Source organism: Dipodomys ordii, unplaced genomic scaffold, assembly GCF_000151885.1.
Source record: "Dipodomys ordii isolate 6190 unplaced genomic scaffold, Dord_2.0 Scaffold99, whole genome shotgun sequence".
NCBI classification, from domain to species: domain Eukaryota; kingdom Metazoa; phylum Chordata; class Mammalia; order Rodentia; family Heteromyidae; genus Dipodomys; species Dipodomys ordii.
The window spans coordinates 3656518-3670152 of record NW_012267315.1 but is presented as its reverse complement, the minus strand read 5'-3'; the positions used below and the strand labels follow the sequence as shown (position 1 = coordinate 3670152).

The window sequence follows — 13635 nt, the reverse complement described above, 5'->3', positions numbered from 1 at the left end:
AATCATAAGTCTCAGCCAGGCACTGGTGGCTCACATCTGTAATCCTAGCTACTTAGGAAGCTAAGATCTAAAGCTACCTGTTCAAAGTGTGTAATGTCAAGAAAGTCCAGAGACTCTTGTCTCCAGTTAGCCAGCAAAAGGCCAGAAGCAGAGCTATGGCTCAAGTGGTAAAGCCCTAGCTTTGAGCTAAAAAGCTCAAATGCCTCTGCTCTGAGATCCAGTCTAGTACTGGTGCACACACACACACACACACACACACACACACACACACACACACACACACACACACACACACACTTCAACAAGTTTTAAAGAAGGGCAATAGTAGAGTGGATGTTCTCTGGCTATCATGAAGTTCAGCAAAAAAGCTGATAAGAAAATAAACTCCTTCCCATTGCAACAATGAGAAGTACAAGTTGTTATGTCGAAAACGAACTTTACAACTTTGGTGGGGGGGGAGGATTGGGTGGGGGGACGGGGGGAGGCTGGGAAGGGATGGGAAGGGGAAACAAAGAGGAGGCTACAATGCTTGATAAGAAATGTACTCACTATCTTGCCCATGTAATTGTAACCCCTCTGTACAGTATTTTCACAAAAAAAAACAAAATCCTGATTGGAAATCAAACAATTCAGTGATTTTAGAACATGAGTCAAAATGAAACAAACAAACAAAAACACAAAGAAAAACACCACCAGTAGAAATGAAAGCAGATTTGGAAATAAGGGAAACTTCTAATTGGCAGAGAAGACTAGAAGGATGGAGCCAGGCAGACTCATGGATGAGGGGCAGGGAAGTAGAGAGCTTGTCCTCACCAAGATAACACCCCCTCCACACACACACGGTGTTAGACACATAACCCTGTGCTTCCCTGAGTTCAGCTGGCAGATGAGCTCCAGCCAAGGCCACAGGCAAGCTTGGCAGCTGTTTGACACCTCCCCCATCCCTGGTCCCCAGGCAGGGCTCACCAAAATTCCCAGAGCTCCTATGACCTTCACAATCCTTGCAAGCACTATGTGAAACAAGTAGAGAGGGCATCACTCTAGGTGTGGGGCTAGCAGGTGGAAGCTGCCTTGAGAGCTCTCTGTTAGAGCTTGTAAGAGCAGCTTTGGACAGCTACAGGAAAACGGGTATGTTGTGCCTGCCTATTGGTCCAGGGATTGTGTCGTTGGGGCAGGAACCTGTAGCCTCCTGTTCTGCTTTCTGCTTGGGACTGATGGGAGGAGCAAGGCAGGGCAATGCAGATGAAATGAGTGTATGAGCGTGTGGTTGCTGTGTGAAGGGCATAAATGGGTAGTTGGTATGTGTTGGGTATGAGTGAATATATGGCTGGTATGTATTTGACATGGAGTGAGTATTTATTGGTGCCTTGTTTATGACTGTGTATGTTCAGTGTGTGTCAGGCATGGATATGGGAGTGGTGTGTGTCAGACCTGAGTGTGAGTGCATCAGGCATGGATGTGTGAGCATGTGTTTGGTGTGTGTTGGGCATGAGTGTGAGAGTATGTGGTTGCTATGTGTCAGGAGTGGGGGGGTATAGGTGTGTGAGTGCATGGCTGATGAGTTGTATATGAATGTGTGCCTGGTGTGTCAGGCCTGGGTGGGTGTCATTGGAACCTGCATGGATGGATTCCGGAGCCTCTAATGGAGTCAGCTTTCTGGAACACTTTCCAGATCCATGAATGGGATTTGTGACCCACTCTGGGAAGATTTCCTAGCAGAATTTGTTTTCTCTTTTTTTTGTTAGTAATGCCTTAGCTTTCATGGACCTCTATTTAAAGAAAGGAGAATCATTCTTGATAACTTTGCACTGGAGTCTAAGAAAGATTCACAACTGCCCAGCATATGAAACTGACCTCAATGTTTGAAAGATGAGTGTGCCATGCAGTCAGTGTCATTAGAAAGACAAGATCCATAGCCTTCGGGGCTCTTACACTCCAGTCTAGACTTCATCCCCCAGAGGGAGAGGGCCACTTGGCTTGCTAGTAGCAAGTGGAGTTTTACCCATCTCCTGCACTGTGTGAAGGGAGACAATCAGCAGAAACCTTTGAGTCTGACTGATGTTGCTCTGGCACGCATTGGAGAGCTGTCATATTGTCAGGTGTGGCAGGAGCTCATGTACGATTTTCTATGTGGGATTCTACTGGCACAGTCTAAATAGCATTACCCAGGCATGAACAACTGGCAAGGGTACATGTCTTAAGAGAACTCCTGGGTACATTTCTGTCAACTTGGAGACATTGGATGCATATTCTTTTCTCTTTGAAGAGGACGATACTGGGGCTCTAAGTCAGGGCCTGCGTCAGACTGTCCCTTAGCTTTTTCACTCAAAACTGGCACTCTAGCATTTGAGCTACAGCTCCACTCTCAGCTTTTGGTGGTTAATTGGAGTTAAGATTCTCATTGGCTTTCCTGTCTGGGCTGGCTTTGAACTGAGATCCTAAGATGTCAGCCTCCTTAGTAACTATAATCATAGGACATGAGTCACCACTGCCTAGCTTGTCTTATTTGCAGGCACCTGACTACTCAGATTTGGTTTCCTCTTTGTTTTTACTCACCAAAAAACCCACAGAATTTAGTAGCTGTTTGTATGATTTCTTGACAGATACGGACAATGATATTTTTAATGGAGTTGGAAATGGGCCACACAGTTTATACAAAACAAGATGGCAAGTTTGACAATTGTCCTATGCAACAAGGCTTAGGAGCAAAAAAGGTTTGAGAATAAAATCAACCCCAAGTATCACAAGTTGTTTGGGGATGAAAACTGATGTTAAGGAAGATGTAAGGAGAAGCTTAGGAAAGATGTTGGGGGGGTAATTATGTGATAGAATGAGGGTGTCTGATCTCTCTCCTGACAGGTCTCAGCAGGAGGGGGTCATCTTTTTTTTTTTTTTTTGGGTCCAGTCATGGGGCTTGAACTCTGGGCCTGGGCACTGTCCCTCAGCTGTTCAGCTCAAGGCTAGCGCTCTACCACTTGAGCCCAGCGCCACTTCTGGCTTTTTTTCTTTTTGTTTATGTGGTGCTGAGGAATCGAACTCAGGGCCTTATGCATGCAAGGCAAGCCCTCTACCACTGAGCCACCTTCCCAGGCCCACATACATGCTTTTTTGAACCTGTGAAAGATTCATCAAAACTGAATGTCTTCTGATTCATACCACATGCTTTCATGAATTTCAAAGAATTGGTACCACACATTGTTCTCTGACTACAGTGAATTTAGGCAGAAATTAAAGAGAGAAAAGTATAAAAATCTTGCCAAACAACTTTAAACTTCTAAGTAGCTAAGATTAGAGTAACTTTAAACTTCTAAGAAACTAAGATTAGAGATGTAATCCCCATGTAGATTAGGTTGATCTCTCTCTCTTTCTCTCTCTCTCTGTATAAAATTAAAACATTCTGAAGTAACAAACATGTATTGACCTGGGGCTTCAAGAAACATTCTGTAGATATAGAAATGTATATACTGGCATTGATCTCTATCGCTAAAACCAAAAAATTTCCATCTGAACCTAGATAACATAGGAGGGAACTATACCAAATATGCATAAAAAGACACAGAAAGAACAGGGATGGATAAAAAGAATCAGGGAATTCAATGATCAATTCTTTGGAGGGCATAATAAAATTGCTGACCCTTAGCAGGAGAAATCTAGCATTGAAAACAGTCACAATTTACACCAGTATCTGTGGCATGACAATGAATCTGCTTCTAGGAATGGTGAAGATAAAGACTTGGGAGCCTGTAATTTCTTGGGTAGGAAAAGCAAGGGGCTAACACATACTTTGAAGGATGCGTGGTGGTACAAAGATGATCAGCATTCCCTATATCTCCATGCTTCCATCTCCTCCCTCCTCAAAGCTTCAGGAGCGTGCTCACAATTACATCTGTCATTCTGTCCATATCCCCATCTCCTGTATCTGATCCAGTTCTGCCCTTACAACCAGTCCCCAAGGCTGTGGCCAGGTCTTGGGCCCCTTTGTGGAGTTATCCAAATTCAGCTGTCCCAATACCCCAAGGAAGGAAAACTGTTTCATTATGAACATCCTCTCTTCCCAGCATGCTCAACCTTTGTGTTTACTTTCCAGCAACTTTCCCACGAGGGAGATAAGGTGTGGGTCAGATCACACATGAGGGCTATGGCACTGCCAAGAGGTAGAGCTGGGCGAGGATGCGTCTGTGGATGCTCGGCTGCGGCCCTTTCTCCAACTCCTGTTCCCTTTTAGTTTCATGGCTGCCTTCCACGTCCAGCTCTGCAGAACTACTGCCTTGCACACTGCTTCCCTCTGGTCCTAGGAGTCTTGCCACTAAGCACAGGCCTGCCCAGACCTCAAGGAAAGAATGGCGGAAAATTGGCCAGCAGAAAGCAGAGGTTGAGTTCTTATGCTGGCTCCTCACTCGGTGCCCTCCTGGGGCTCCCTGAGAAGAATATGGGCTACAACCAAAGTAACTAATACTCCAACCTTTGCTCTTAGAAGTTCCCGTGGTCCTCCCAGTCCTGGGATGCAGGGTTATAAGGGTAAGCCAGGAGGGCAGAGACCCACATCTTATAAGGGAGGTTATGAGACTGCAGCAGGCAGCCCCAGAGAAGTGTGGGCAATAGAGATGTTGCAGTAAGGCTTGGCATATGTCACCAGGAGGCAGAAAATGTAATGTCCTGCTCCGCTTTCTACTTAGGGAAGATGGGAGGAGCAAGGCAGGGGAGTTGAGATAAGGCACTGGACAGAAACACTGGCCAAAGGGAGGCTGTCAGCAGCAAGAGGCCTCTAGTGGGCAGGGACATGTGGGGTTCAGAGCTGGGAGGGTGCCACCCACAGCAGCATCTGCCATTATTCTGTGTCCCTAGCCCCTAGAGCGGACTCTAGAAACAGCTATGCTTCAGAAGGTGTTCCAGCTGGTGGGGCTCATAGTGTTGGGGATCCATGTCTGTAGTTACCAATTTAATAACATTGACAAGCACATGAAATATTTTGCCATTTCCGTGGAGTATGTCGTGCATAAGTTCAATGAAGACCAGGATGATGAGTTTGCCTACAAGGTTCTGCAAGTGTGGAGAAGCCAACACCAGGTTCGTGACCTAATGTCCCTCGGAGGTGTCCATATTTGAAAGCTAGCAGGGTTGGGGGAATCTTGGATCTGTGAGAAAGAGCAAGTGAGTTTTTGATTTGGTGTTAAAAACAGTAACAGCAACAATTTGTAACACCCTCCCCCCCCCCCCGCCAAACAAAAGCTATTACTAAAGGAGCTTTGTTTTATTGTCTTAATGAGTGTGGCTCCTGAAAAGCAGACAGAAAGAAGGAAGGCTTACAGCAAGGAGGAATCAGCATCTGAACTTGACATTGGCATGTGGGAGGAACAAGATCTGCTGTTTCTTCATGTGGGAAATCAGCGGTGGAGAGAGAAGAACATGTTCCCGTGGGCTTCTGTACTAGTAGAAGACAGAGACAAAGTAGCCCCAAATCCATGAATGAAATGGTGGGGAGTGGGTGATATGAAGGTCAGTACATTGATTCAAGGTCACAGGAGGTAAGGAATGTTAGAAGCTTGTAGCTCCTTGGGTGAGTGCCCTCTCCAGTGGGCCTACCTGGTAGGACCTAGCCACATAGAGGTTTGGGGAGCAGAAGTGAAGGCAGCCACTAAGAGAGGCCTGGACTAGGATGAGCCAAATGTACTCGGAGAAGGAGGTGCTGAGGTAGAGGTATGCTGGGGGAGGCAAAACGTAAGGATGTGGGGATGCTAAGCTTGGCATGTCAGGAATGCATTGTATGGTGTTTCTCATATGGATTGATAAACACTTCTTCGGATGCTTGCAGGATGTTAGTAGCCAAAATTGACAGGCCTGGACAAACTTGAGACCAGACCAGGGACAAGAGTGCCCTGGTCACTGGGAGGTGGGCATTGGGTAAGATGTGAATGAATATATGGATGGTGTGTTGAGCATGGGCGTATATGTGGCTAGTGTGTCAAGCATGGGTGGATATCATTATCACCAGAGTGAATTCCTGAGGCCCCAATTGAATGGGCTTTCTGAACAATTTCCCAGTCAGTTTGTGGGAAGTATGGCCTCAACCTGGAAGCATATCCTCGTTTGTTTTGTTTTCTCTCCATGTTCGGGAGTTATCATGGATCTCTATTTATGAAATGAAAATAACTTTTATATGTGTGTATATGCTGGTCCTGGGGTTTGAACTCAGGGCCCAGGCACTGTATCTGAGCTTTTTTGCTCCAGGTTATTGTGCTCTACCACTTGAGTCATAGTTCTGCTTCTGACTTGTTGGTAATTAATTGAAGATAAGAGTATCATGGACTTTCCTGCCTAGGCTGACTTCAAATCACAATCTTCAGATCTACACCTCTTGAGTAGCTAGGATTACAGACTTGAACCACCAGTACCTGGCATGAAAATAACTTTGAAAGGTGAGCAGAGAAAGGAGAGAGTGATAGAATGCCTGTCCAGGAATTGCAAGGTCATGAGTGCAAGTTCCAGTCACTGCCAAATAAAGAAAATACATTTTAATGATGTTTTAGGATCCTAATACACATTCAGAATCACACAGGGCACTTCATATTCACCCCATCGAGTGTTTGCAAGATCAAACTTCTGGGCTGACTGTGCCAAGTGAACGATGTAACTTCTTAATCCCAAGAGGCCCACTTGGTTCTTTTTGTTAACTTACCTGATGGATTCCTGTAGTAGACAAAGGAGCCATTTAGCTAAAAGCACTGTCTGACACTCTTGTGAGAACTGTCATATTGGTTATATTGTCAGGTATAGTTGTGGTGTGGCAGGGCCTTTGCTGTGTAGGAGTGTGTGTGTGTGTGTGTGTGTGTGTGTGTGTGTGTGTGCCAGTCCTAGGACTTGAACTCAGGGGCTAAAGTTGCTGTCCCTGAGCTTCTGCTTTGCTCAAGGATTATGATCTATACTTGAGCCACAGCCCACTTTTGGCCTTTTGCTTTTGGATAGGTTATTGGAGATACAAATCTTACATACTTTCTTGCCTGAGCTGCTTTTGAACCACAATTCTCGTATCTCAGCTTCCTGAGTAGCTAGGATTACAGGCATGAGCCACTGACATCTGGCTGTGTAGGTTTTGTTTTGTTGTTTGTTTTTAGAAAAGGTCTCCAAAGGTTGGGGCTAGCCTAAAACTCTCTGTAGCCCAGGCTGGCTTCAAACGCAAGATCCTACGCTTCAACTTCTGAGGGCTGGTATTACATGTCTGCCCTACTGTGCCCAGTAATATACAGGATTTGGTTGCATTAAGGTGTTATACCTTGAATATTCATTGTCCTGGTATTAATTAGCCAGTGAAAAGAGTACTGAAGAAAGATCCTAATGCATGTTTTCCCAAAGAAAATGTCCATTAAGTACACATTAAGAAAACATACTTAGAGAATGTTGCTAAGCACATCACTGATCTACACTCTCAGCTTAACAAATTTTTGGAGGAGGAGTTAAATGGAGACATGAGGAGAAAAATGGACAGACATAAATTAGAAAGCAAGGTGCCAGGTATAAAGGCAAACACCTATAGATCCAGGAGTTAAGCGGTGGCGGCAGAGGTAGTAGGAATAGGCGTTAGGAGTTAAAGGCCATTTGGAGATTATATAGCTAAACTCTATCTCAAAAACAGATTGAGAGATGAAGATACAAATACACACACACACACACACACACACACACACACACATGCACAGTGATCGAGAAACGAAAATAAAGAAACAGAGAAAAGAAATGACCATGATAAGTATATCTTTATTGACATTCATAAGTACCTTTGTATCTTTATATCATTTTTTTCTATTTGGTTCTTTAGAAGAGTATTGCATAACAACTTGTAAAATTTCTCTTCACAGAGGTGGACTTGGATATTTTTAATAGACTTAGAGTTGGGCCGTACAATTTGCAAGAAATATGAGGAAGACATTGACAGCTGTCCATTGCAACATGGCCCAGGAGTGAAAAAGGTTTGAGAATAAAATCAACTTCACAGTATATCACAAATCTTTAAGAATGAAACTGATACTAAGGAAGGTCTGAGAAGAGGCTTAGGAAATGTGTTGGGGGTACTCCTGGGTAGAATGAGGGTTCATGACCTCTGTCCTACCAGATTTCATGAATGCCCCCACTGAAGGCAGGAAGGGATCATCTGCAGCAGACCTCTGCTCATAGCCAAACTGGCTGACCATGGGCAACTAGAACATACTCATGTGGCCTTCATCCATGGAGGGAGCCCTCCCTCTGGTCCCAGCCCCATACCTTCCTGAGACCCTGGAGGTCCAGGAAGATGATGTCTGTGGTCCTTACCCTTCCTTTGCTAGTGCCCTTGGGGATTAGGATGGTTCCATGCATTGACTCAGTCTGCCTCTCCCCCTAGTTTCTATGTCATAAGGATGATTCCTGGAGAGCCTGAGTTCTGACATGATCACTTTATGGGTGACATACGATCCATGAGATTTGAGAGCTTCAGAGTGGTTTTCTGTCAAGGGAAGGTTGGTCATGGATGATCCTATTTCCCCAACCAATAGCCTTGGAGGCAGCCTCCTTTGGGGTGGGCTTGTGCTGTTGTTGCTCAGGTGGATGGAGCCTGGCAAGGCCATCTCTGCAGGGCCCCACAGACCCTTGGGGTGGGGACATTTTATTTGGCATCATATATTCTGGTAAGGCTATGAGTGGACAGGATGTCACAGGGATAGATGACGGTTCCAGCCAGAGGGGAAAAGAGATTCAGCAACCTTTACATTTTGTCTTGGTGAAGCCCTTAGCTATATCCATGAGGATTGTCTTTAGGTGACTGCTTTGCTTTTCTGTTCTTTACTTTTCTATTTTAGTGTTTAACTCAAGATATCACGCAAGTGATGATATCAAATATTGATATTGATAATATCAATGCATATTGTATTTTTGAATTTGTCTGTTACTATTATTTTTTTCAGGTTCGCTGCATTTATATTGTGGAGTCTCTAATCTGGATTACCCAGTTCAAAGTTATGAACAGCACCTGCATACAGACATAGGTGGAATGGGGTCTTGGGCCACCTAGAGCAGAATCTCCCTCTCCCTCTGTATTAGGACAGTCTGTAGTCCAAGGTTTATGCAGCACCAGCACAATTAAAGGCATCTCACAGCATCTTCTGTGTCTCTGAGCAGTTTCAGGCTTTTCTGCCTTGTTTGTCGTATATGTCACAGTCAGTGATAAGCAAGAAAACGTCATTATTATTTGACCTTGCCTATAGGTTCAGAGTGCTTAATAAGCTTTATAAAGCATTTCATTCTTCATGTGATGGTTTCTTTCATTTGTTCTTCCCTTGTTTCATCCATTTATTCTCTCGTTTCTCCATAACTTTCACTCATGTACTCAGAAGGAGAGCAGAATATTTTTCACACAGTTGTAGCCTATAGTCTCACTGTTCCCATCTCAAGGACAAGGTTCTTAGTGATCCTTCTATAGAGGGGCCAACCCAGGCCCAGGTCTAGGAAAGGAAGAGGGTAACTGATATTTCTAGGAGGCTTTGCCTTTATGGACAATGCATGTTGCCTGACTAACAAAGTCATCCTCTCCAGGAACAAGAGCTTAAGAGACAGTGGTTCTTGTATTTATGTCCTCACCTGCTCTCTGCTGCCTGTGCTCCCTATCTGGGACTCATCCTGGCTTTTTCAACTGTCAATATTACTCCTTGTCCTTGAGAGACCATAGTGTCAGATCGCCACCCTGAGGAGCAAGTCTTTCTCATCATATTTTGGTGGGGCGAAACCTTAGAGGGGCAGAGAAACAGGAGAATGGAAGTAGGGTGGCCAGGAAAATGGCAGAGAGGCATTGGTCATGCTGTTTGGAAGAGCACTGGAAGAGTGTTCCTCCATCCTTGGTCTCTGTGGATTCAGTGACCCTTGATAAAAAGTTGAGCCCTTTCCTGGCCGACTTGTGCTCATGATTTTGTCATTGCCTTGGTGGGACAAGACGGAAACAGAAGTATTCCTGGATGGATCTTTAGTCACAATGATGGTACTCTGCCCCAGCATTGATGCTTTGACCTAGTTGTAGGTTTGTAACATCGCCCACAATCTTGTAGTGGCGTGCTTATATTTCCAAGTGCAGATGTGTGGTCAGCAAAGCTAGTTTGTTACTGGCCTCAGACTCAGCAAGGTAAAGCCCTTATTCACGATCCCTGAGTTCTTTATTCAGGGCTCAGATGTTCACATAGTCCAGGTCTGTTGTTCATAGATCTCATGCCAATTTCCATGACTGACCATCAAATATATCTTGTATTCTTGGTTCATCAGCCCTGTGTCCATTTTAATAGATGTCTTGCAATATCCTTAACACATAAAACATTAGTTAACTGGCTTTGTGACCAAAGTTATAAAATAGTTCTTTGGGGAACTCTTAATATTTTAGCAATTATATATATATATCTGGGGAATTCTAGTATTTTAGCAATTGTGTGAATTGTTTCTAGTTTATTTTGTCTAAGGCTTGTGTCTGATCTCTGAGTCTAGCTCTAACAGAAATAACATGCTCCTACTGCGGACTTCATTGAGTTGATGCTTAGAACTGATGCTTAGAACTGGGTAACAGCCATCTGTTGGGGTGCTAAATTTTGTGCCTTGTCATAGGATAAATGCAAATTAGTAGGTTAGCAATGAAATCAACATGTTGAAGAGATATTTTACTCCCAGCATCTCTTTAGCACTCTTTGTAACAACTAAGATATGGAATCTATTAAAGTGTCTAACTACAGATGAATGGATAAAGGGAATATAGTGCATACATAGTGAAAGATTATTCAACCATGAAAAGGAAAGTCTACCATTGGTGACAGCATAGATAGACCTGAGGATAACATACTGAGTAAAATAAGACAGACACAAGAAGACAAATATGCTCTCCCTAGTAGGTACAATCTAATAGAAAATTTAACATTGTAACAGTAGGATGTAGAAAAATGTAGTAATGGAAAGATGATAACACCAGAAGTTATGTGGTTAGAGATACTTATGCAAGATTACAAACCTTTAGTTGTAAGATGAATGAGTTCTGCAGATATGATGATTACTACAAATAAGAATGTACTACCCAGGAGACTATCCAAAGCCAGTCCAGGCTGACAAATCTAACTGACTTTTATTTCCAGTTAATCAGCAAAATCCAGACGTAGAAGTGAGGCTCAAGTGTTAGTGCCAGCCAGGCCATGTTTGGTTATTTTAGGCTCAGCACTAAAGTAACCAAAAAAAAAAAAAAGATGTGAGGTAATAAATTTGCTAGAAATGGAACGACTTAAGTGAAGTTGTTCCATTAAATGAAGTAAGCCAGGCCCAAAGAAACATAGGTCCCATGGTTTCCCTTATTTGCAATACCTAGTATATGTCTGAGACAAGCAGAAAAGGTCAGATAAGTTGATGTTAGGCGAAATGAACCCCAAGATAAGGATTCAAATGTTCTTTCTTTCTTGTAATTGTTTCTAACATATTTATAAGATGATTTCTTTGTTGCTTTGTATGTCCCTCCCCCCATGATATAACCCTTGCTTTCACTGTATTTGATGTTGGTATAATTTGTGGAGGGGAAGGGAAAAAACAAATCATTTAAATAGGGATACAGGTGGATCCATTGCAACAATGAGATGTACAAGTCGTTATGTCGAAAAATGAACTTTACAACTTTGGTGGGAGGAGGGTGTGGGGAGGATGGGAAGGGATGGGAAGGGGAAACAAAGGAGGAGGCAACAATGCTTGATAAGAGATGTACTCAGTATCTTGCCCATGTAATTGTAACTCCTCTATATGGTATTTTCACAATAAAAAATATATTTGCTAGTTAGTTTGATTATGGTGGTAATTTAATAGTTTACAGATGTGTGAAAACATACCCTTTAATATTTTTATCAGATATATCTCTAAAACTGTAAGAACACAAAAACATAAGAACCATGTAACTATCTATTCTACCTTACAAAAGGACACATAATAATCCCCAAAGGGGAGAAAAGAATAAAAATAGAAATTTCAAGACAGATTTTTCTAAAATTAAAGGGAGAATTTATTTGAAAATAAAATATGAATAAATTCAGAAGAGGGAGGATACATCTTGCTTCAGATATTTACAATAAAATGTTAATTGCTCAAAGTTCTTCTAAGATTCTTGAAAGCCAATAAAAAAGAAAAGGAAAGGTAATACATTAGAAAATAAGTAGGATAAGTGACAGCAAAAACTCTGAGTAAAATTTGGATATCTTTAACCAATGCCAATATTGTGAATCAAATCAATACACTATAATTACCCTTCTACCTAATTGAGTTAGAATAGCTGGGCTGAAACAAAGTGGTAGGAAGCAAGCATTATCATTCAACATTTCCCAACTCAAAACCATGACCAGGAAACCAGTAGCATCCATATCACCTTGGAGCTGGTTAGACATGCACTGTCTTATACTTTACCCAGACCCATCCAATTAGCATCTGTGTTTTAGCAAGATTCATAGAGGCCTCATGGACACATTAATTCAAAAAGCACAGGTGCAGTGCACTGATTCTCACACTTGGCTGCACATTGGAACCCCTGGGGGAATTGAAGTGTTTGTTTCCTGAACTCTCTGAGAGATTCTGCTTTGTATTGATGAAGTCATGGCCCAGGGTCTTAAAACTCCCAAGTGCTAAAATTGGAAAGTAGTGACTACATCATTAATCAGTGACTAGCAATAGATTCTAAATATGAGTTTCCAGAAAGGTTTTGCAACAATTCCTCAACTAGTCTTTTGTAAAATCCCTCAAATATATTGAAAAAATATTCAGATTGATAACCACAGCCGAAGACATCAAACCACTAAATAACATCCAGTAGAAAGACAACTTAAATACATGTGATGCTTTTCACAACCTGCCTGGAACACTTATATCCATTTGTGTCTACTGCACATTGCCACTTCTCATACAGGCTGGAGCAAATGCCCAACTCGTGTCTCTCCAGGAACTTGATGTATACTGATTTTGGATTTTCACAGAAAACAGGAACTCTGAGAGCTTGAGGGGTCCATGTCCACCTTCTCTCTCTCTATGGCCCAGTCCCTGGACAGTGGAAGAGACAATGTTGTCCTAAACAATTTTGGATTTTCACAGAAAACAGGAACTCTGAGAGCTTGAGGGGTCCATGTCCACCTTCTCTCTCTCTATGGCCCAGTCCCTGGACAGTGGAAGAGACAATGTTGTCCTAAACAAGTGGAGTCCAGAGGACAGACATTCATTAGGTCAGGTGGACAGCTGTTATCCACAGAGTCAACTCTATGGAAAAGTGGAGGTGCTTGGTTGTTGACTGAGTCTCTTGAGAGCTGCTTAGACCTGAATGAAGGCCAGAAGCCAATAGATGAAAGGTGACTCCCAAGGCAAGGTCACAGGTGCTTGATTACATCACAAAGTGTGTCCTCCCTGCAGTTTCTGGGTTCAGTGGATGAGGATGGACCAGAGATCAGGACACTTAGAGTCTCCTGACCACACCATAAGTTTGAACTGAGAGACCTGGAGGCCCAGGAGAACCTCAGGCTGGTACAGCCAGCTAGGGCCCAATTCCACAAGAAAGAAGGGGCCAAGCAGGAGGAGCAGGTTTGAAAGTCGCAGTGGGTTTGGGGCCAAGACACCTTGGGTCAG

The 13635-nt window shown here is 43.2% G+C and overlaps 1 protein-coding gene across 1 annotated transcript; it reads left to right on the top strand.

Annotated features, from left to right (window-relative positions):
- Window positions 1-4872: 4872 nt before the first annotated feature.
- LOC105993735 (cystatin-12-like) lies at window positions 4873-9014 on the top strand. Its single transcript, XM_013027073.1, has 3 exons — window positions 4873-5067; window positions 7854-7964; window positions 8934-9014. The coding sequence occupies exons 1-3, from the start codon at window positions 4873-4875 to the stop codon at window positions 9012-9014; spliced, it is 387 nt and encodes a 128-aa protein (XP_012882527.1).
- The last annotated feature ends 4621 nt before the right edge of the window (window positions 9015-13635 follow it).